The sequence below is a fragment of the Chinchilla lanigera genome, unplaced genomic scaffold (genome assembly GCF_000276665.1).
Source record: "Chinchilla lanigera isolate Chin_1 unplaced genomic scaffold, ChiLan1.0 scaffold00003, whole genome shotgun sequence".
Classification (NCBI taxonomy): domain Eukaryota; kingdom Metazoa; phylum Chordata; class Mammalia; order Rodentia; family Chinchillidae; genus Chinchilla; species Chinchilla lanigera.
This window is the reverse complement of record NW_004955404.1, coordinates 9,335,644-9,358,580: the sequence shown is the minus strand read 5'-3', so window position 1 is coordinate 9,358,580 and position 22,937 is coordinate 9,335,644. Positions and strand designations below refer to the sequence as shown.

The 22,937-nt window shown below is 40.2% G+C and overlaps 1 protein-coding gene across 1 annotated transcript in view; it reads left to right on the top strand.

The window, feature by feature from the left end:
- The window catches only part of Itgbl1 (integrin, beta-like 1 (with EGF-like repeat domains)), a 214,305-nt gene that overhangs the window by 187,131 nt on the left and 4,237 nt on the right, over nt 1-22,937 (top strand). The window contains exons 8-9 of the mRNA XM_005374034.2: nt 4,451-4,567; nt 18,755-18,901. Of these exons, the coding sequence (XP_005374091.1) occupies nt 4,451-4,567; nt 18,755-18,901 (264 nt within the window). The remainder of the gene's footprint in view (nt 1-4,450; nt 4,568-18,754; nt 18,902-22,937) is intronic.

The window sequence follows — 22,937 nt, the reverse complement described above, 5'->3', positions numbered from 1 at the left end:
CCTTGCACTTGCCGGGAAGGCGCTTTTGCCGCTGAGCTAAATCCCCAGCCCCTGTGCTATTCTATTTTAACATCCTATTTCTAATTCAAGCCCTGCCATTTAAACTCACATTTGTGCATTAGCAAACTATTCAGAAATTATTATTAATGCATTCATTCAGTAAATGTTGATCCAGAATTATGAGAACACATAAGAAGTGCTTTTAATTTTGCTATATCTGTGAAAGTGCATAAGAGGATGCACATGTCATAGATTTAGTGAAATTTACATGGGATCTTGAAGAATAATTGGAGATTTACTTGGAAGGTATATAACAGTGTCTGAACTAAAGTTGGTACTTACTTTTGGTGATGACAGAAGGTATGATTTAATACAGAAGAATAATATGCTTTAAGATGTGGGTTGCATGAGGAATTTATTCTTATTTACCTATTTACAATAAATTAGCCTTTCCAGAAATTATGTTTGCCTCTCTGTTAGAAAACACTATATCTTATAAAGTACAATAGAATTACAGGTATAAAGTTAATACCTGCTTCAATATGTCCTTTAAAAAATAAATTCCAAAAGGAACTCTTCTCCGCTGTTGGTGGGAGGGTAGACTGGTGCAGCCTCTGTGGAAATCAGTGTGGACATTCCTCAGTGAACTAGGATTGGAGGTCCCATTCAACCCAGCTATTCCCCTCCTGGATATTTTTCCAGAAGAACTGAAAACGTCATACCACAGAGATATATGTACACCTATGTTTATAGCAGTGCAATATGTCATAGCTAAATCTTGGAAACAACCCAAATGTCCATCAACGGAGAAGCAGATAAAAAGATGTGGTATTTGTATACAATGGAGTATTACTCAGCTATAAAGATAAACTAGAGGCTTTTATAGGTAAATGGATGCAGCTAGAGACCACACTCAATAGTGAAATAAATCAGATTTACATGTGTAAACACTGTATTTCCTTCCTATTATATGAACCCGAAAGAGTAAATAAAATCAGAAAGGTACAATAGATATTGTGAAAGGGAAAAGAAACTGCTCCAATACGAAGGAGCAACTGGGATGAAGGAAGGGAGAGGAAAAAGAAAGAAGGAAGAGGGAAAAATATCTCTATATATGTACACAGGATAGCTAGGATAATTGTACTACTACTATCTGTTGGTTTATTGAAAGAAACTGTTTATGTGTAATTGCTAGATCAATCTTGCATACCTATATCTGGTTATATGCGCAACCATTTTGAAGATGACATTGTGTAGTATAACAACCATTGTTAATATCCTATCACCATGTTTTGAAATTCTGCATTATTTTTATTGTTCTCTATGTTGTTTTATGTGTTTGTTTTTTTAATTTTTTTTAATGAAAAACAGAATTTACATGTATATATAAGGGTAGCTGGAGCAGGTGTACTGCTGATGTCTGTAGTTTATTGAGAGGAACAGTCAATGCTTTAAATTTTCTTTTTTCTTGACCAGTTTTACAAGCTCGAATTTGGTAAGTAGAATGACTGATCTGAAAACAAAATGCAGTATAAAAACCATTGTTGAACTCCTACCATTTTGTATGGTGAAGCTCTGCACCATTTCCAATATTTTTTTAATTATTTTTCTTTTTTTAGTTTTTACTTGTTACTGTCTTTGATTACTTGGTCAGTCTTACATTCTTATGGCCTAATGGACTAAGCAACTTCATTGAAGATAACAGTACGTAATACAGCAACATTTGGTCTTGTGGCCTTGTATCATTTTTGTTGCTTTTGTGTTGTTTTGATTTAATCTTCATTGTTGTTTTGTCAGTTTTTTAATTTTTAAAATAAAAAAATTTAAGAAAATATTCCCATAGATACATGGCAAAAAAGAATTGCAAAATGGCTAATTACTTCTTCTTCTTATCCATAATGTATATTTGAAAAAGGTATGTGAACTAGAATCCAGTAGGAAAGGCAATGTTTGGAGTTAAAAATGTTACACCTTAAGAGTAATGTGATTGGAATTAAGAATGTGTTACACCTTAGGAGTAATGTGATTGGTAGCAGTGGTTTCCCGGAGCTGTGCATGAGGAACAGTGAACCTCCACACGGCCCGGTCTGTTTCTCTCTGCGGTCGGCATTACTGGGTCCATTCAAACACCCACCCATAAAGATGGTTAGAGTACTTGTGCATTGAGAAATCTGGATTCTAACACCAGTGCTAACTGGTATTTAGTTAGGTGACTGCAGGTAAATCATTTAGCTCCACCATGCTTGAATTTCCTCACCTTTTACACAGTATTACATAAATAGAGGGAAGAAGTGATGGATCCTCCTGATGTTTTACAAAGAAAGGCAGTGGGGAAGGGATGGAAGGAAGGAAGGAAGGAAGGAAGGAAGGGAGGGAGGGAGGGAGGAAGGAAGAAAGAAAGAAAGAAAAAGAAAGAAAGAAAGAAAGAAAGAAAGAGAAAAACAGTACTGACATACTTTTCCAGGAATAGATCTGAATTCTACCCTTTATAGATTTTTGTTAAAAATTATATTATTTAAATTGGCAAAAAATTGCATGTATTTATTTTGTGCAATGTATTATTTGAAATATGGATGATTATGGAATAGCTACAAAAAGCTAATTAACATACATAGTACCTCACATACTTAATGTTTGCAGTAAGACCAGTTAAAATCTATTCTCTTAGCAATTTTCAAAATAGTAGTTAATAATCATTATTAACTACAGTCACTTGGTGTGCAATGGATTTCTTGAGCTCACGCCTCCTGGCTGACTGAAATGCAGCTTGCGGCAAATACCTCCAAACCTTTTACCCTCTCTGCCCCAAGCTGAGGTTCTTGATTGCAAGTTAACTGGGAGGAGCAGGACTTTGGTGGGAGGACGCAGGGTCACAGTGCGGGTCTGGATGAGCAGCCCTACCGCAGCAGGGGTAACGGGGCTGCCACACACCTGTCCTCCCTGCTGTCCTTTCGCAGAGCTGTGCTGTGGCTGAGCACAGCCGCTGTGCAAATGCAGTGCTGAGGCACTGGCTGCTTGTCTACACAGCCTGTCCCTGTGCTTTCACCCTCAGCAACCAGTCCCTGCCCAGGGCTGTCGCTCTGTCCAATTTGGGCCAACAGAGAGGAAGAGAGAAGTCTTTTGGGGGGAGCAGCCCCTTCTTCCTGCTTACCTTCAGTACTGTAGCTCCAAACTGAAAGGAATTCACTGAGGGGAAAGCAGAACAACCTTATCCAGGGCCTCATCCTTCGTCAGATTCTCAAAGGGACGCCGAGCCCGCCACTTCTGCCAAGAAGATTGTGAATCACTGCATTAGATTACCTCTAATGACAGCTCTGAAATTACATGATTGCAAATACTAATTTCGCTTTCCCCCTTCATCTACCCACTCAGAATTTCTTTAACAAGATACAAGTGCAGCAATGGGATGACGAGCAGTGTTGCAGGGTCAGCCGGAAGCATCTTAGGATCGCTTCAATGAGTGTGTGATTATGATGGTTAGGCTAATGAAGGAGAGTCACAGATGCCTGGGAGCACCGGCACCCAGCTGAGTTTCTGGTGAACCAGTACAGTTCCTCAGGCAAAAGGAATTTTCTTTTTCATGTAGCCTCCTGACGCAGAGTTGTGAGTGTGTGAAGATGAGATGGGACTTCATGGGTGGGTGCAGCAGCTTTCAGGTGAATGACACTGGATTGAATTTTTATTCTACTCCTAGCTGTTCTCTGTGAACAGCAGCTCCACCTCAATATGTCTGTTTCCTGCTTAGTAAAATGAGAGCAGTAACGTTAGTAAGTGTAGGAGTATATGGAAAACGAAATGATGTAATGCAAAGAACTGTAGTGTTGGGTATGTAGCTACAGCTCAAGAAAAAATAATGAAAATCATCATAATACTACTAGTTAAGGGACTGGCTAACTGTGATCCAAACACATTCCAACAAAGTCTGTATTTTTAGATTTTAAACTGAAAATTATAACTTTTTGGGGGGAGATTCATGTGCTTTGACATGTGTTCCACACTAAAGTGAATTCTATAAACTATAAAATTACTACAGATAATCCCTAAAAGGTCACACTGAAGTTTATCTATAAATATTTTTTCATCTGGCACATCAACCCAAAGAGAAAAGATTTTTAAAAAGACAACATTTTGTGAAATCATGCCAAAATGTATACACTAATTATTTCAAATGATGCCATCAAACTAAGTTGAGTATGAGAGTTTCACAATGGTGTTTTCAAAGTTGAGTAAAACGAGGGTAGAATTAGCCAGTGTGAATCCCTTCTGAGCTGGCCACTGTCAACCGCCTGATGGCCTCCTTGGTCAGGTTAGATAAAGTATTTGCTGTACTGTTACAGAGCATAGCTGAGCACTCTTCAGGAGATTCCGTTTAATCCTATGCTTGTTCTCAGAATGCCTTTCTGAGACTGTGACTTTCCTAACCGGTGTGCTTTCTCTTGGCCCTCTTCAGGCAAATGTGAATGTGGTAAGTGCACCTGCTACCCACCCGGGGACCACAGGGTATACGGCAAGACCTGCGAGTGTGACGATCGCCGCTGTGAGGATCTCGAGGGCGTGGTGTGTGGAGGTGGGAACTCTTCTCTACCTGCCTATAATTTCTTTCCTTTGCTTTTCCTACTCTGTTTAGCCCTTTTACAGTTGCTTTTAAAAAGACCAACAAAAATCAATAATATACCAGTAGGCCTAAATGCAGTGTACTATTAGGTTGGTTACAACCTTTGTTTCTTTGAAATCTTGATTTAGGCATAGCAAAAGTGCATAGTATGCTTTCAGTAAAGATCGTTGAGTCTAAGTACCTAGTGCTGTGATCCTTTATAGAAGTAAAGGGCTTCGCTGCAAGTGAACACTTAATCATGATTTCATTACTTTACTCCTAAACACTGCTGTAGAAAGTATCACTTACAAGCACGAAAAAGGACCAGGAAGACTGCATTCTAAATTTAACTATGGAATCACAATGGATGTACTCATCATTTTCATGATAGTTCTAGAACCATACAAGAGGTTGCTGAAAGTAATAAACTGTCCAGACAAAGAGTGGGGCAGACAGAGGGTGGGCATCAAAGTAGCAGCAGAAATAAAAGTCCCAGAAGTGGGAGACCAGGGCACCAGCAGAGAAGGACCTGGGGATTATTCTTCCATGTTAGTGCTGAAACACTTTATAATGCAGAGCTGACTGTAAGTGAAGAGAGGCTCCTTCCAGGTTTTCGTTATTACTGAAGTGCACTGGACATGGAACCACATTAAGGACTATAATTCTATTTCTCCAACATGATTATGATGGTGCATAGACCATTATATTATTGGGGAAAAAACAAAATGTATGTCCTACTTAATGGGAAGCTGTGAAGTCATCTATCTCTGCGATCTGACACCCCTGGTGTCTGTATACCTACTTACCCAACCATCTTTCAGGTTAAATTATACATATTTCCCTCCATGAATCTTCCTTTATCTCCACCTTTGGGGAGGAAATGAAACTGAAGAAAAAGTCTCTCTTCCTGTTAGAGGAGTTCAGAGGAGATAACATATTCCCCGTGTTATCTGTCCACACATAGTTGCCCGTGTCCCTAGGAGAATGGACTTCCAGGAAACAAAGTAGGGAAATAACAGTGTATAAAAGCAGAACATCACTCACTGGATTTACAATGAAAGGTGGAACTGCTGGATATATTAGAACTCTTGGTGTGGAAGTGCTTTAGAAAATTCAATTCTGGTATAGGACCTGGTTGTCATTTATTTGAAAGGAGAAGGAAATTCTGATATACGAGCCGGAAGGTATAGTGGGAAATTGATGACAGCTGATAAAAATCATGCAATCCATGTAGTTCTTGCCATGGTCACCCAGAGCTTCACTCCTGTATAAAACATGATTCTTACACATCAGCTAGACTAACCCTTAGTCTGTTTTTTTTTTTACATTTTAGCAGCTAACTCTAGGCAGTCTTATATTCATTTAATTTTATATTTTAAATTTTGTTAGAAACAGGTTATCAAAGATCTCCAAACATGTTTCAAGTTTGTAAGGGAAATGAGCCTTAATAACTTCCCTTGAAAACATTTTATGTTATAATTCTTAAAATTCGTCTCGATACTCAAATAATGCCCTTGGTAAATGTGGGGTTAGGATGATATGAGTCTCCAAAATATTGTTTACAGTAATGATATTTGCTTCATCTACCTTCTCCTATTTCACATGAACCACGTAAGTCAACCCGCACAGACCACACTCAGAGCCTTCCTTTGCGCCACAGATTGTCACCGCGGCCTGTGCACACATCCTTATGTCCTGCTGAGTCCAGTGCTTCAAGATGGTTAGTTCCGGGAGGAAGAGATGCTTTCACACATCTAATGCTCTTTGTCATCGTCATTACAGCTAGCAACGCTGCCTCAAATGTACCTCGGCATGGATTTCCTCTCTAGTACTCCTCAGTAAGAAAAGTCCTAGATACAGTTGATTCTTGTTACTTGTGTTAACTGTGTACTAAGAAGTCACCCTTAGCACTGAGTTAGCAAACACTGACTCATCATTCTTAAGGGCAATAATGAGGTCAGCTTCCTGGCTTTGGTCATCGTAATCTCACCAACTGATCCGTAGACAGCCTTGCTTTGTTTATGTTTGTGTTTAAAGACATCTTAATACGATTGATTCATCCACATTCAACTGATGTCCAACAGCACTAGAAAGCCATACCTGAACAAAGTATTATTTCACACATGTTTTCTCCAGAAATGCATCACAGCCTCTTGCACTCAGGAACACTGGTCATATCTTCCACTCTAAGCCTGGGGGGCACCTGAAATATCCAGATTACCCACGAAAAGCACAGAAATGCAGAAAAAGAATAAATGTCACTACATATTCCTTGAAGAAAACACTGTCCACAGCATGCGAACTCAAATGGTAAGGCAGAGCCTGACCTTCTCTGACCTTAGTTAGGCACATGAATCTCAGGCACCTCAGTTGTTTTCTGAGCTCAGTGGATATGGATTGCAGGGTTGCAGATGAATTTTAACACGTAGGTGAATTGGCAAACACAAAATTTGTGATTAATGAAAATCAACTCCAACACATTTGAAATGTCACTGGAAGGTTTACACTTAGCTTCAAATTGTGATTACTTGCATGCAGCTAGTCAAAATAATGTGGTTTTAGTTCCTTTTCCTCTATTTTCTGATAATTGCTTTATGTAAGGAATTATATTGGGCTTTGGATATTATAGCAATGAAGTCCTTTTAGGTCTGAAGTATTCTTTGAATAGAAAGTACAAAAGATGGCATTATCTAATATGTTTCAACCAACCTGTAACAATTTCATTACTGCATGTTAGCACAAAACATAGTAAACCAGCTCATAAGGAGACCCCAAGTTCCCGTGTCTTTCATAAACATTTACTTAAATGGGTTTAAACTTATAAATATAAGCATCAATGTAATGCACAAGATAAGGCTACAGGCTAAGCCACATTCTGTGGGTGTACTCCCGTGGCCTCACAAAGTTTACTAACCTCCATTTCTCATTTGTAATATAATAATAATACTCATTTTGTAGGATTATTGTGAGTCAATGAATTGATGCACATCAAATACTTAAGGTCATACCTGGCATGTTAAGTGTCATATCCATATATTAGATAGCCATTATTATACACATGCATAGGCAATTTATTCAGATATGTGAGTAGTCTTGAATTTTGTATGGCATGAGTAATTTCCCCTTTCTGTTCTGTTAGCATGAAGCAGTCTTTCTTTTTAGATGTAGCACTGAGCTGCTAAGTCACCCAGCCAATCCCACCCATCTCAGGAGTATTCGTAATGGTTATGGCTTAACAGTGCACGTCTATGGGGAAGCTTACAGTGGATCTGCTCAAGCACAAAGGGGCATGATTAAGAGACTCTGGCCATTAGGATTCCTCAAGTCACAACATGCATTGTTAAAGTTACCATATTTCTCAGTTTATTTAGAAATATCTACTATCACACAAAAACTTCTCCCTTATTTAGCTTAGCATACATGTCCTGTCATGTGAATGGGACCTAAAAATGACTAAATGAGAAAATACCTATTGCATGCTCATTTCATGCAAGGCCCTGCATTTCCAGCCACCAAAAACATGCAAGCCCTTCCGTGCTTTTTACCTCTTTGATGCCATGATCTCTGTCTTGTATGCTTGCAGTTCTCTCAGAGTCTTAAACCTGTGGAAAAGTGCTGTCTCCAGCAATCCCATATCATTGACTCTACCTAAGGTTACTAATTATCACTAGTTGTCCAAGTCATAAGCAGTTGAAGTTCTTGTTCTACGTGACCACCATGTTTAGCAGAAAGTTGTAGCTCCTTTTCCCTGAGAAGCCCAAAAAGCTTCCCTTCCTGAGCCTCAGGCACCCTTGCAACCTACATCTTTTCTCACAGTCTTCATAATCACTTTATTTCTCTTGTTCATCTGCCATTGCTGACCAGGGCATTGCAGAGTGGCCTGGGAATGGCCTCAATGGCCTGGGCTGCCTATTTCTTACCCTGTAGTAATCTCACTCTCTGCACTTTCATCTTTAGGACAACTTTTCTCAAAATGCTCCCTCAACGTCAATCATTCCTGGTGATGTAATTTCTCACTGAATACTTCCATGTGGAAATTCTTCCAAATTATGTACAGTTGAAACTAGTTAACCATTTGTTTCCTGGTTTACTCAGTAAGTATGTGTCTAGAACCTACTGATTCTCAGCAGTGCAGATTTGGTGACAGTAAAACCGGATGGGTACCTGATCCCTTAGAACTAATAGTGGAGCTTAAATAGTGGATGCTGACAGAAGAGTGCAGAGGTGCATGGTCAGAAGTCGAGCACTGGTTCAGTGGGAGGCACACAAGGGAAGCTGAAATAAATTGGTGGTGAAGGAAGCCTTCCCCACACTGTCCTATCTGGACAACAATCACATGAACACAATATGCTTTATTCACATGAACTCGCCTGAACATCACAAACACACCACCACACTTAATAGGAACAGGACACATGACTAGGTGAGGACAATAAGACTCAGACATCAGAGAGCATTTTGTGCACAGGAGACTTGGGGAAAGGGATGGGGTGGTATGATTGTGTTTGAAGAACAGATGAGGACTGGAGAGAAATCTTGTGTGACAAAGCAGAGGAGAGAAGAGTACAAATTGTGTTAACAACTTGAAGCTTTACTCAAAGGATAATGGGAAAGAGAAGGAATTGAACAAAGCAATAACATGCCACAGTGTTTTATGACGCGCCCCCTGATGTCCAGTAAAATGTGTGTCAGAAGGGGTGTGTGTTTGGGGATGAGTATGAATGTCAGGGTATAAGTTCTGCTAAGAGATGCAGGTGCTTTCTCTTTATGGAGGATAGTAGAAACGGAGAAACTGGGATCTGGACAACACCCTGACAAAGCCCTGACCCTGCTGCAGGAGACTCTGGCACTCTGATAAATTCCTACTTTGGGTTTCCTGCAAATGGAAAAAGATGAAGCATTCCAGTGTTACCAGGCAACCTTGCTCCTGATAACACTGACCCAGGACTGATAAATTCCAACTAGATCAGGAGCAGATTATGAATGAACCATAAATGTCCCTGGAATTGCCATGCTTTTTACCTCTATATGTCCCCACTACCCTGCCAGAGGGCATGCCCCTTGTGGGATCTCTGAAAGCTATGATTAAAGGATCTTCAGAAGAGACTTTGGCTCTTGTAGAGTGTGAGGCTTATTCTAAGCCAGAGGAGCCTCAGTATCTGTATTCTGTGGATCTTATCTCCCTGCGTCTGGGCTGTTATTTGAAGAGAAGAAAATCTGCAGACAGTTGTACGAGCTATCCTCCCCAAGAGCTGCTGCTGGGAGGGGTCCCTGGACACGCCTGATGCCTGATGCTGCCTGCTGCAAGAGGTGGCTTACGTCCCATGTCTTTCCAGGGAGATTCTTTCTGAGCGTTAAATAGGTGCTTAGCTGAACTGAAAATCCCCACCACCACCTCGCCCCAGACTACAGCAGCATTTATGGAAATTTTTGATTGTCAAGTGAGGGACAGGATGGAATCAAGGGTGAATATTAAGTTTCTACTTTGAATAATTAGATGGGTAGAGGAAACTATGCCCTTTGCCCTTTATCTTTTCTTATTGGTACGTGTTTGTAATACATAATGAATGCATTCCCTGTTTGGAGTGGACACCTGTGCATATGGCATCTTAATCCTTTTGAGTTCCCATTTTCTTCCCCCTCCTCTTCCCTCCCTCCATTCCTAAATTCCCTCCCCTTCTGCATAAGATGTATTTTTTTGTACCAATGTTTCCATTTATGGAAGAAATGGTTTCTTCATGGAGGGTCATTCTTGGATATATTGTGATTTTGTTCCTTTGACATTCTGTTCCTCACCCTCCCTTTTCTTTCTGAATAGCCTCAGCATTCTCCCACTCTTCCATCATGATTCCAAATGGTCTCCTTTATAAAATCTTCCTGAAATTATTCTATACCTCTTCTGCACGGCAGAGGTTCCTCTCGGGCATAATGTCGCAGTGCTGTGCTGTAAGTACCAAGGTGTGTCTTCTTTTCGAGCTGGCAGAAGTCCCATGAATATAATCAGTCTCTTTCTTTTCCTCCTTCCTTCCTGCCTTTCTTCTACTGATCCCTGCAGTTATAATGTCTTCAAATTAGGATAAGAGTTGATGCCCAAGGACTTTCTTTAAGTAAATTATAAATGAGTCACACATAAGGAGAAAGAGAAAGGCAATGATTTTCCAGTTTGAGGTCAGATAACTTTTCAGGTTGGAGTTCTATCTGACTTGCACCTTGAACAGCTAATATTTGGATGTTCAAGAATTGGATGTGAAGACCATTTTAGGCCTGGAAAGCCTGAGCAAAAGCAGAGAGGAGAAAAGAATATTTGTTTTATTGAAGAAAGATATTGTTTTCTTGCTTTTGGAACTCTTAACTGCTCTTGAACTCATCCTTGGGAAGGATTTATTATGAAGATATCTGTTCATTTATTATTTATAATATATATTATTTTACTTTCACCTATTATACTTTGTTCATCTTTAGGTATCAGGTTTTTAAAATTATTTTTAAATTAATATTTTCCTTTTAAATTAATGTATTCTTTTAAAAAAATTACCCACATCAATCACTAAAATAATATCCGATGACATTTTATATTTCTAGTTCTGACTGATGGATAGAACTTTTTTCAAGTCAAAGTTTATGAATGTTCTTTGGGTATTTTGATAATTGGTCTAGAAAAAATCCATGTTCTATAGAATGCTCAGGTGTATTAGTGTGTACATATGTATGTACTTTTCTGTATTTTCAGTGACCATTTTCTTTTAAGCTAAGTTATACAGCTCCATGCAGCAAGATGGCTATGAAGCTCTCTTTTAGAAAGGCCAGTACTCGAATTCTAATTTTATTTCCTACTAGTCATAGACTCTCTCACAAGATTGGCTTATCTGCCTTGCGTTACTCATGTGTACAATAAGAATAATAGTACTCACCCTTTAGCTTTACTGTAAGAAGGAGACAGAAAGAGTGAAATGTTAGTGTGCACCTATGCACCAGGTAGACATTCATTGAATGCCCTAAATCTGTAATGGGGAATAAAAAATTAGGATGGCCATCCCCATAACAGCAAAGCTAACAACACATCTGCCTCAGGTACTTTGAAACATTAACTACAAGTGTTTAGGAAGGGAGTTGCAACTATCCAATCAGTGTTTTTGCACCTTTGCAATAGAATTGAAGGTAGATTTTCCAAAGCAATTACTTTCTTCACCACCATTGTTCCTTTGACATTCTGTTCCTCACCCTCCCTTTTCTTTCTGAATAGCCTCAGCATTCTCCCACTCTTCCATCATGATTCCAAATAGTCTCCCTTATAAAATCTTCCCCACCATTGGCAACCGGTAGTGAACAAATCTTACTGCTATGAAAATGTGAAAGTTATCCCTCTGCCTTTGCTTCAGAGAACAAAATTGAGGATCTCTAATCTGGGTATTTTTCTAAGTTTTCCATCATGCACTGCTTGACAATATCAGTGGCCTTTCACCTGGAGAAATGGACTAGAACTGCAAAGCAAGGGCTGTCGAACTATTTTAATAAACTAGTAAATAAGTAAAGCAAATGACATCCATCAGCCTACCTAATCAGCAGGCACATAAGAACCATAAGCCACCATTGTTTATCCACATTTCTAGCAATAGAACTGAAGATGATTAAACCATTTCTGGGAGGTTGGGATAAATTAGCAATTGTACCTGAAGGTGAATGCAGCTAATTTCACAATTTAAAGTAGTTCAGTTTTGATTACATCAAAATTATAACCTCAAAAAGAGTCATGAAAATGACTGGCAGAAAAGAAAATGAGAATAGAATAAGACCATTTTTCATTTAATTAACTTGCTGTGAGTCATGTTCAATTATCATAGACCATATGTGGTCCCTAGATATTTTTAATAATAATAAAATATATTTGACCTGTAGATGCATGGATTTCTTATCAAATAAGTCATTATTGAAAAAAGTACTTTTTCTAAGGTGATAGTTCCTAAAGATTATTCATTTTCATTGATTTGTGGTTCAAGACACCATAAAGAAAATATATTCACATGCTGGATCATGTGTATTTAATTGTTTTAGCCTTATAAAAGCTTAATCAGAGACTTTCCTCCTGTACTTCATCTACCCGGGGTGAAAATAAGAAATAGGCTCCTTATTACTTTGCTTCTTTTCTCTATTCTCCTAGAATAGCTGCCCAGGAGTCCAATTTAAGAAGCAAGAAGGGATAATGAAGAGCCACCTCTTAATTACACAATCAGTTCGCATTTCTTCAGGGAGTTCTTCAGTTCATAGCTGCAATTTTGAAGGAAGTCATGCAGCCCAGGAGGGAAAACTCAGTGACTCCAGGGCACTGCTGGCTTTCTTACATTAAGGAAGACATCAGACCACTTACTCAGTCCGAGGTTTTCTTAGATGGAAAAATATAGCAGCCAAAGATTGTTTCAAATTACATCTCAAAATCACAAAATTCTTCCCCAAATTTGTAAAGGTATAAATTGGAACTGTGTTGGCTGAAAGTGACTAACACGTAGGATAAGTATGTAGGTTGTCACTCTAGGGATGGATGGTAGTGTGGCCTCCTGGGTACCATCCATGTCCCTGCACCCCCTTTGCCTTTACTTCTGCTCTACTCTTTCTAAACATATGACTTGTATTGTCATTCTTATGGACAGCCCCTACTGTGTGTCTATCCTCCCGGAAAGAAATGGGAAGGGAAAGCAGAAAAGCAGAGGACACACGTTGGCTAAATTTGTCCCATTCCCTGGAGCACAGTCGCTTCCTCAAAACCGCACCAGGAGAGCATTTCTGGTTTCTCATGTGTCTGTGCTGTATCCTACAGGTACGTCTGGGTTGAAAGGAGACTGGGCAATCACAAAGTGTCTCTCTGGGTATATTATTACCTCCCTGAAAGCATGAGGGTTATCTTTATATTGAGAAAGGGAGAAAGGCATTCGGTAGAAAATGTATAATGTTTGATTCACTTGGCAGGTGAGTTTCCTAACTGAGGACCATCATTGCAGTGTTTTAAGGAAATGAACACCAGAGCTCATGAGTTTCACTGGAAAATGCCATTGTCTAGCGTAGCACAGTCCAATAGAACTGTTTTACAAAGACGGTGACATAGTCTACTGCTGTATTGTTTAACAATGGCCACGTGTGTGTGTTGAGCACTTGAAGTGTGACTAACGAGACGGACAAGTTGATTTCTAAATTTCACTTAAATTTAATAAATTCAAATAGTCACCTCTGGTTAGGAACTACTGTATTGTTTGGATGAGACAAGGCTGCTCCACAGCATTCTTATGAATGCTTTGATGAGGGGGAAGGGAAGGGGCTAGAAAGAAAAGCCATCTGACAGTGTCCCTGATGGGGTGAGGGTATGGCAGAGATAGTGTTCTGTGTCTGGGAGATCACTCACTTGTATGCATATGTAGGAAGTCAGGCAAGGCAGATTGACAGGTTCTTTCCATATAAGGTACTCTCTGAAGATAATATAACTGCTGCTTCCACAACTAGAGAGAGGCTGTTCTCAATGGATGGACTGGATGGGTAATTCTCCAGCAGTTCTGCCAGCCCTATTCACACATAACTAAATGGCAGTGCAGGAGTGTTGGTCAGGGAAAAGTTGACTGAAACTGTTCCTATGGTCTTATTTTTTAACTCATTCTTGCAGTGCTGGATATTGAACCCAGGGCATTCACCGTGCACCACATCCTCATATACACCCCCTACTTTTGGGAGACAGGGTCTTGCAAAGTCATTAGTTGCCTAGGTTGAAGTCAAACTTGTGATCTTCTCGGTTCATCTTCCCAGATGTTAGGATCAAGTATCTCCACATCTGGTGTACTTTATCATCTTATGAGACAAAACAGAATCTTATTGTCCCCCTCTTCTACTGGTTTTTCCTCTTTGTTTGGTTTCTCTTCCTGTGCTCTCATCACAGATCTTGGAAATTCCTGAGACTTGGCAGTGTCTTGGCAGCCTAGCTCCAAACTCTGAGGGCCAGGCATTTGTTCTACGGCTTACTTGGCCTCACAGTTTAGCTGTTTAAAGAGTATTTCAAACAAGAGGACCCAAACAGACTTATTTTCCTTGTTGAGCCTTTCTCTTTTGTAGCTCCCATATTTCATAAATTATATGATTTATACAATTTTGGTAGCCAAAGAACAAGTAGCTTGTTTCCCTAACGCAGCACACCCAATCATACAGCCCCTCCACTGAGTCCTCTGCGTTTCCACTACCCCCACCCTACTTGGAGCTTCCATCATATTTCACGTAGACAACTGGGGTAACCTTCACACACCCTCTAAGCTCGCATCCTCCGACACGTAGTAATGCCACTGCTAAAATGAATTTGCAAATTGTTAATCATATCACATCCCTTTCTTGCTTAATACCGTCTTTCCTTTCTCATTCCCTTAAAATCAACTGAAACACTTTACCAAGAATAAACAATCTACTCTGCGGCTCATTGCTGAGTATTGCTCCAACTTTATAATTTATCCCATGTTTCTGCTCATTTTCCTCCAAACACATTGGCCTCCACTGCCCAGCTCTTCTGCATCCCAAGGACTGTTCATGAGCTTTTCTAGGCTCTGATCCTAGGACATTGGCTAACTGGCCAGTGGGGCATTGCTGGGGCTCATCCCGGGGCCCTGCTGAGCCTTTCCATGACTCCTTCCCTCTGCAGTCTTTTCACTGCTGAGTACAGGAGAGTTCTGAAGTCTTCTTTGACTCAAGTGTATTTGCTTGTTGTTGCTTGTTCTTGCTTCTTCTACACCTTTAGGCCCATGAAACAAGGCGCTACCCAGTTTATGCACTACTATATCCTAAACTACCGCCATTGTGTGGGTATGCAAGAGATGTTTCTTGAATAGATGTCTAAATTATTAAAGTGTATAAAGATGAGATTATTGAAAGTTTGCTTTTGAAATTTTCAGCAAAGGGAAGTCATATAACTGTAATTGAAAGCATTGAAATATCTATGCATTTTGACGATTTCTGGGCTAGTTGCCAATTAAACTTTGATAAAGGAATTAATAAATGAAAAACAATCTTCTATTTCTTTGCATATAAATTTAATATTCAATTCCTTGCTCTGAGAGTGATTCACTGAGTCATTCTCAATGAGTCCTGAATCAAAATCAGAATGCCTTCTTCTGCCCTAGAGATTGAACGAGTCCGAGATGGATGACAACTCTTATCAGTCCAGCGCCAGAAGGAAACATGAGCATCTGAAAACTCTGCAGTGTACTCTGTCTACCTCTGTAGAGGCAGACACTAGAGACTCTTTTTTTCTTTTGTGTTTTTGTACTTCAGACTCTATCTCCAAACATGGACAACTTTTTACTTGTGAAAGAGATTTGCACTTTAAGTGGACTTTAGTTTTAATGAAGTCAAGGTATAATCAATTTAAAAGCTATTCATTGTGTAAATTGCCCTTAGGGGGCACTAACTCTCTAGCTTGGCTTTGGTCCATAAAAGTAAAACTAAAACTGCAACTCAAAAACTGTTCATTGCCTCTGAATAACAAACCATAAGCCAAGTATCCTAGAATTAGTGTAGGATTCTAAGCTTGCATTGCTTAAGAAGAAAGTGAGAAGGATATTTTCATGAAGCTAATTTCAATCCGGTATGAGTGTCTTTGGGGATCAACTGTGTCAAAGGCACAGGATTTGGCCACATAGACTGCAGTGCTGAGTCAGCGTAAACTCCTCCTCTCAAGGACTGCAGTCAAGGAATGAATTCGGTTGCCAGATGACTACACATCATAAGGCGGAAGGCAAAACAGTTCCACAGAGAGTGAAAAGCAAAATAGTGTAGAGTTGCAGAGAAGTGAGGAGTTCTCCTTGTGCATATTAGAAAAATCTTCATAGAAGTTTAATCACTTTTGCTAAGCTTGGGAAATTAAGTAGGAGCTGAGTACATATAGTGGGAGGGCATTCTTAGTTCTCCGAGGGCTTGAGGTCAGAAAAGAGTGAGCTGTGCAGGGAGTAATGAATTGGTCAGGTTTTCTCACGGGGAAGAGAAGGGTGAAGACTGGAAGGGTAGCTTGGAACACTATTTTTAGAAACCGAAACCATACCAAAGGCTAAGTGAACATCCCATAAGCATTAGTGTATCATAAGCAGTACAGATCAAGATTTTGATATGAGTAGAGCTGTGGAATGAGGACATGGGAGAAACACTTGACAGGAAAGTTTCTCCAGGGTTTATGATGGTGACATATACAAAAGTATTAGAGGAATTTCAACAGGACCTTACAAAGTTCTCAGTGAAAGAAAATGCGACACTTCAAGCATTATTCAAAATGTTTTGAACTGGTTGACTGGAAGCAGAGTTGTGCCTTTAAAAGAAATGGGAAATAGAAAACAGTAGCTTCTGGGAAAAAAATTATCTATGTAGACTGAGAAGAGTCAAGGGCAAGGCTAATAGCACACAAAGTGGGGAATCACAGGAATAGAATCTGGGAGAGATTCGAGGGCCAGGGATACAGCCCTGCAATCATTTGATGGTCAGAAATCCCATGGGTTGATGAATTTTTCAAAGGAAAAATTATATTGAGACAAATGCACAGGGTGAATGATATGTAATTAGAGGTACTTATCTTTATTGGATCAGAAAACAGGTAGAAGAATAAATAGAAAGAAAGGAGTGTTGAAGGGGCAAGAAAAGTCCAGTGTCATGAAAATCAATGGAGTAGAAACTTTGAAGGGGATAGTGGCCATTTGTCAAATCTGTACCTCAGAGGCTGCAGAATTTGACAAATATAGAAACTTTAAAAAGTTTGTAAGGTGGATCATCTTCTGAAATGAAATGTGGAGGTGGTATGACATGGAGGAAGCAGTATGGGAATGGAAATCAGGAAGCTCGAGTGAATGTCTGCTCTGGTTTGACAGAACTGTTACTCAAAGCAACAGCATTCTCTCTAGGTTCAGGTTTCTGACTAGAACATGGGGGAAACCCCAAACTCAAAAATCGCTAGTGAGATTACAGGTAATGCATTGCTACACAAAGAAGAAGCAGCTGCTGGAGACAGGTCTATTCTAGAATTCCCTGAAATTCATCTTCCATTTATTTTTTCTTAACTTGTAGATAGTTGTGTGTTATAGAAAACCACTACTTGGATTCATGGGTGGTTATGTTAAATTAATCATAAAAGGAATTTCAAACAAGTATTAGTCACCAATCCCTGCACATGCAGAGATTAGTGTCATACAGCATATGGAGCACGGTTTGCTCTTGAAGGGCACACCAGAGCATGTGGTCCTGAGAGAATGTGGCAACTGCTCCAAAGAGGCTGCATGAGGGTACTGCGGGTCCCTGGAGAAGAACAGGGCCGTGGTGTCCATTGTTTATTTCATATCTCCTAGAACCTAGCAAAATGCTCCATTCATAACACGTACTCTGGAAATCTTTTCAGAACAATTAATCGATTCAGGAGAAATCTATCTGTAAGGCAGTGCCGCATCAGACAAAAGAAGAAAGCACTGAGAAGAAACAAAGACTTACAATGGAAAATCATGCAGTCTGATGGAGTGTGGCTGAAAAGCAAGGACACAGAAGTATTGCTGTATAATTTTCCCAAAGGCAGTGTCCTATGCACACCCAAAGTTAAATGCTTCAGAAAATAGGAATGAATGCCAGGAATAGTAAGGAGAAACAAAAGGTCACATGGGAGTCCAAGTCTGGTGAATAGAGAGACGTTGCTACTTACATGTCTTGCGGTTGCTATGAGTAAGTACGGAGGTACAGAGGTAAGGTGATGCTGAACGGCTTTTGTTTTCATGAGCAAGCCATAGGAAAGCAGCTAATACATGCTGCAAGCGACGGTACCGTGACCAGCTTTGCAAATTGGTCTGGACATCATGGTGTGCACGGTGAAGAATGGCATTGAGACTCCGTCCTGACAAACATGTAAATGCAGAGGCATTCTGTATTGAAAACAGATGGTGTCATTCTATTTTAAGTTACTTCTACGTTTCTTTCTCTCGAGTCCATCTCCTATGATACATTCAAATTTACCATGTTAAGCTAGATTTCTGCTGTGGTGTTCTTTTAAGCAATTACATGCCAAATTGACTATGCATCAAAGCAAAATGTGTTTGGTAAGAAATGAGACCCTGTGGCCTCTCTGATTGTGTGGATTATTTACTCATTAGTCTTCAACCTGTAATTGCTTCACAGGTCACGGCACATGTTCCTGTGGTCGCTGCGTCTGTGAGCGAGGATGGTTTGGAGAACTCTGCCAGCATCCACGGAAATGCAACATGACGGAGGAGCAAAGCAAGAGCCTGTGTGAATCAGCAGATGGCATGTTGTGCTCGGGGAAGGGTGAGTATCCGTGCCGACGTCTGGACTGGATTCATGTTCTGACACGTGGGTGGTAGGACAGTGAGTAGCAACTCTTTTCCAGAAGGAAGCTTATGTGAAAGAAAGCCACTGTGCAATTTGCCTGCACCAAACATGAAGCCTGAACTCTCCCCACATGAGGCTGAGGATCTAGGATCATGAAACACCTAAGAGAGCTTTTGTCCACAGAGACTGCCCATCAGCTGCACTGTCTGAAGACACTGCATCAGTGTCTGAAAGGAGAATGAATAGTATGAAGACTAAAGGCAGGGAAATAGACCTGGTTCTAAATGGACCCAAATTAGAAAAAAGCAAAGTGATCATTGTGGCACTCACCTCTGAAGTAGGACAGCCCAGAGCTGCAGAAAAGTGGCAAAAATTATGATGTTTGTAACTTCTAAGGCTAAGTTGCATAGGTGTGTATGTGGAGGAAGAGAGGGGAAAGTGTGTGAGAAAGACAGAAAAGGAGTATATTAGTCCCATAATTCTAGTGCAGTTTTCTTTAACAGAAAAAATTATTTATTCCAAGCAAGCATAGAGTGATAATAAATAGGGTATAATAAATTGTTAAATTTAAGCATTCACCTTATATTTTCATCCCACTTTATGTAAGGAACTCCACTTGAGACACCGCCACAGAATGTGAAGGGGGTTTCAGAGAGTAGGATACACCATGGGTAATGTGTTCCCTAAACGGTGACTAGTACTTTCCCTATCACATAAAGACAAAAATTGAAAAAGGCTCAGGACAACTTCAGCCATCAAAGCAGACGGATGCTGTGACCACCTCCAGTGCTGGGAGGAAGGAAGTGGACACAAACATCATCATTGCAATAGATGTCAGTGTTCCTGGTTTCAGGAATTCTGTGTCCCAGACTTGGGTTTACAGGGCTGGGAGGGGGGATGCCTATGATCTCATGCTGTGACAACAGGCAAGTAGCACTTAAATGAATTCAGTCCCTCTGTTCTCTGTTTATCCTTCCATTAATATCGCTCAAGTTAGGTCTTAAATACATCTTCCTCCAGTTCTCTGCAAGGGCCTCAGCTCCTAGAAACATCTGTTTTGGGTTCAGGATGTGTTGGAAAATAAAAAGAGGGACAAGAGGTTAAAAGGAAATGACAGTGAAAGGCATCGAGGAAGGAGAGATTAATGGAGAAAAGCAGAAAAGTAGGCAGGGATGGGATCAAACTGCAGGGAGGAGTCAGGAAGAAGAAAGGTTCTCAGCTCAGAGGAATGTCCACCATTTAAAGAATACCGAGAGCGATGAACTCCTTTCAAAACTGTTAAATTTAAATGCTTGATTTTTTTCCTTAACTGAAATAAGGAAAAGAGCTTTTCACAGAAGCTCTTCTGAGTGAGGACACACATTCATTAGCATATTCATTTATATGTGTTTGTTTTAAAAGTCAAACTTTGTGTGCATGTGTGTGCTCATGGGCACCTAGCAAGTCTGCAAGTTCTGTAGAAGACACAAAGCTTCACTTGCCAATGTAGTAACAGTCTGCTTCATACAAAGGGGTCCTTTTCAAAGAATAAACATTCTATTCACTTCATTAGAGGCCCAGAAATGATTCTCATTTGTCAGCTTCTTAAATGCAGAAAATATTTTTAAAAGTTAGGTTGATGAAATGTTGACCGAAAGGCATTTCCTCAAAACCAAAACATCTTTCTAGTTAAAGTCTTTACAAATGGTTGGCTTTGGTAGTGGAAATATACCCAGAAATCAATAAAGGATTGAAATTATACTTGCCTAAACTATGTGTTTATCCGTGAATGACTAGAGGGCTTATAGTCTTTAAGTTCAAAAGAGGATGTACAAGCTGCCCTAAGGCTGCACACTCTGATGTCCATGTTGGTTACAGGACTAGTTACAGGTATAGTTACCAGCAGCTGGTTGCAGGCTACTTTCTTTCTTACTGTTCTGGAGATATTAGTGCTGGATTATAGATGAAAAGAGACGCTGAGACCATGAACTTGTGCTTCATGTTAGATACAGAAATGATGGCGATAAAGTAGTTTTTCCAGTTTCCTTGGGGAGTGTCATGGTACACTACCTGAGAACCACAGCAAAAGCATCTTATGCATAGACTAAGGGACCCCAACATGGCAACAGAAAAGGGCAACCTGTTTCAAATCATTTCACCAGAGCTGTGTTTTTCTGATACATCCCATAGATGTGTCTGGATTCTATATGCATTTTCCCAAATTTGTAAATGAAACCTTCTGTTCCTGATGATCAGAAAGGATGTCCACAGTTTTCTTCATCTGATTCTGGGGCAGGGGTGAGGAAGAGCTTGCAATCACCAAGGCACCCCAGTCTGAGGCCCACATCCACGGAAACAACAAGTCTAAACCATGCACTTGCCACGAACTGTGAACAAAGCTGTCACCTCAGGAGACGATGAAGAAATAGCATTTTATTTCTTTACAAATTGATAGCCAAGACAATAAATCACTCCATAGAAAAATTTAAAACAAGATACATTGTTGTGACCTTCATAACAGATGGAGTCGTTAGTACAATAGTGAAAACTGCCTGCTGGGATGTTGGGTTGCAGCATTTTGTCAGGCTTGATGAATGGAAAAGAAAGTCCAACGTTAGTAATGAGGTGGGGTAACTGACAAAGGTGCCTTGCCCTTAGACTCAAACTGTTTTTGTAAATAACCAAGAGAGATGAGCTCAGTAGTCAGATCTCCCCTAAGTTTAGCTACCTTTGCAGAGTACACGATGTAATTCATGTTACATATATTTTTATACTTCTTTAGTTGGGGATTTATTTGAGTCCAAGATGACATAGTAACATTTTACCTTAATGACTTAAACCTAGACCCACGTCTTATATTCTCACTCTTGTGTGACAGTGTCTGTAAATACATGTCATGAAATGTCTCCATGAGCCCTCCCAAACTATTGTTGGGCCCTGCATCATCTAGTTAGCCCAGAGTCCACACACCTGCCTCTCAGTCACCCACCCGGCTGTCCCACACCCAAGAAATAAGAGAATGGATAAACGTTATGCTTCACGAAACCAGCCTCATCCCAGTGTTCCAGCTGCCCCTCCCAGTAAGGCTCTCCCATCCAACTTGCAGCAGCGAACAGTGCAGATTGGAAACCATAGGGAAGTTTTTGCTGTGAGCGACATCATAGCTAGGCCGATTGCTAAATGGGAAGGTAGATCAAGTCAGACTGAAATCTGAAGTTAAATGATGCTTACTGGTTCTAGGAAGTACCCTTATCCCCTTTGTTCTTCCATTCCCGTCTTGGAAGGCAGAAATTGGTTTCTTTTCCCTTGTTAAGTTCTAAGGATACTGTGAAGACGCATGAGAAAATGTGGCTGATTCCCCGGATGGAAGTCAGCAAAAAGCACAGAGAGAGAGATAGGAACATTAAGGGTTCATCTTACATTGAGAAAGAAAAAAATGCATTAATGGTGCTGTGGTTAAGAACTTACCACCCTAGAGCTCCTGATGAGATGAGCTAGCTGTCACCTATGGTAGATTGGGTCTCTGGTCCAGTGAGGCCCAGCCAGCTGAGCTGAACAATTGCTCACCTCTGGGTGGTCCTACAGCCTATGCCTATCAGATAGAATCTTCTCTCTACATTTGACACTTTCCAGAGAGAGACAACTGATCCCCTTGTTGGTTAGTGATGATAACAGCCAGAGCTAAAGAAGGTGCTATAGTAGACCCTAATAACTACTCACACTGTGCTATTATTACATGCTATGCTATTCCTAGTTATACAAGCAGTAGAAGAATTTCCTACCTCTAAGATGCCTTAAGGATTGACAAACAGGAAAGAACAAACAGCTGGGAAAGTGCTGACTGAGAAAAGCTACTGTTCAGTGGCACATACAAAATCAATCCTCCTTTTAAAAAATTCTAAGTATTTTGTAACTAGTAGACATTTGGAACTGGAATGTACTCATCATATGTTCTATCAGTATATCCATATGAACTTTTGCTGAGCTAACCAGTTTTAGAAAAAGACTTTTCTATGGTCTGAAGCTGAGCATT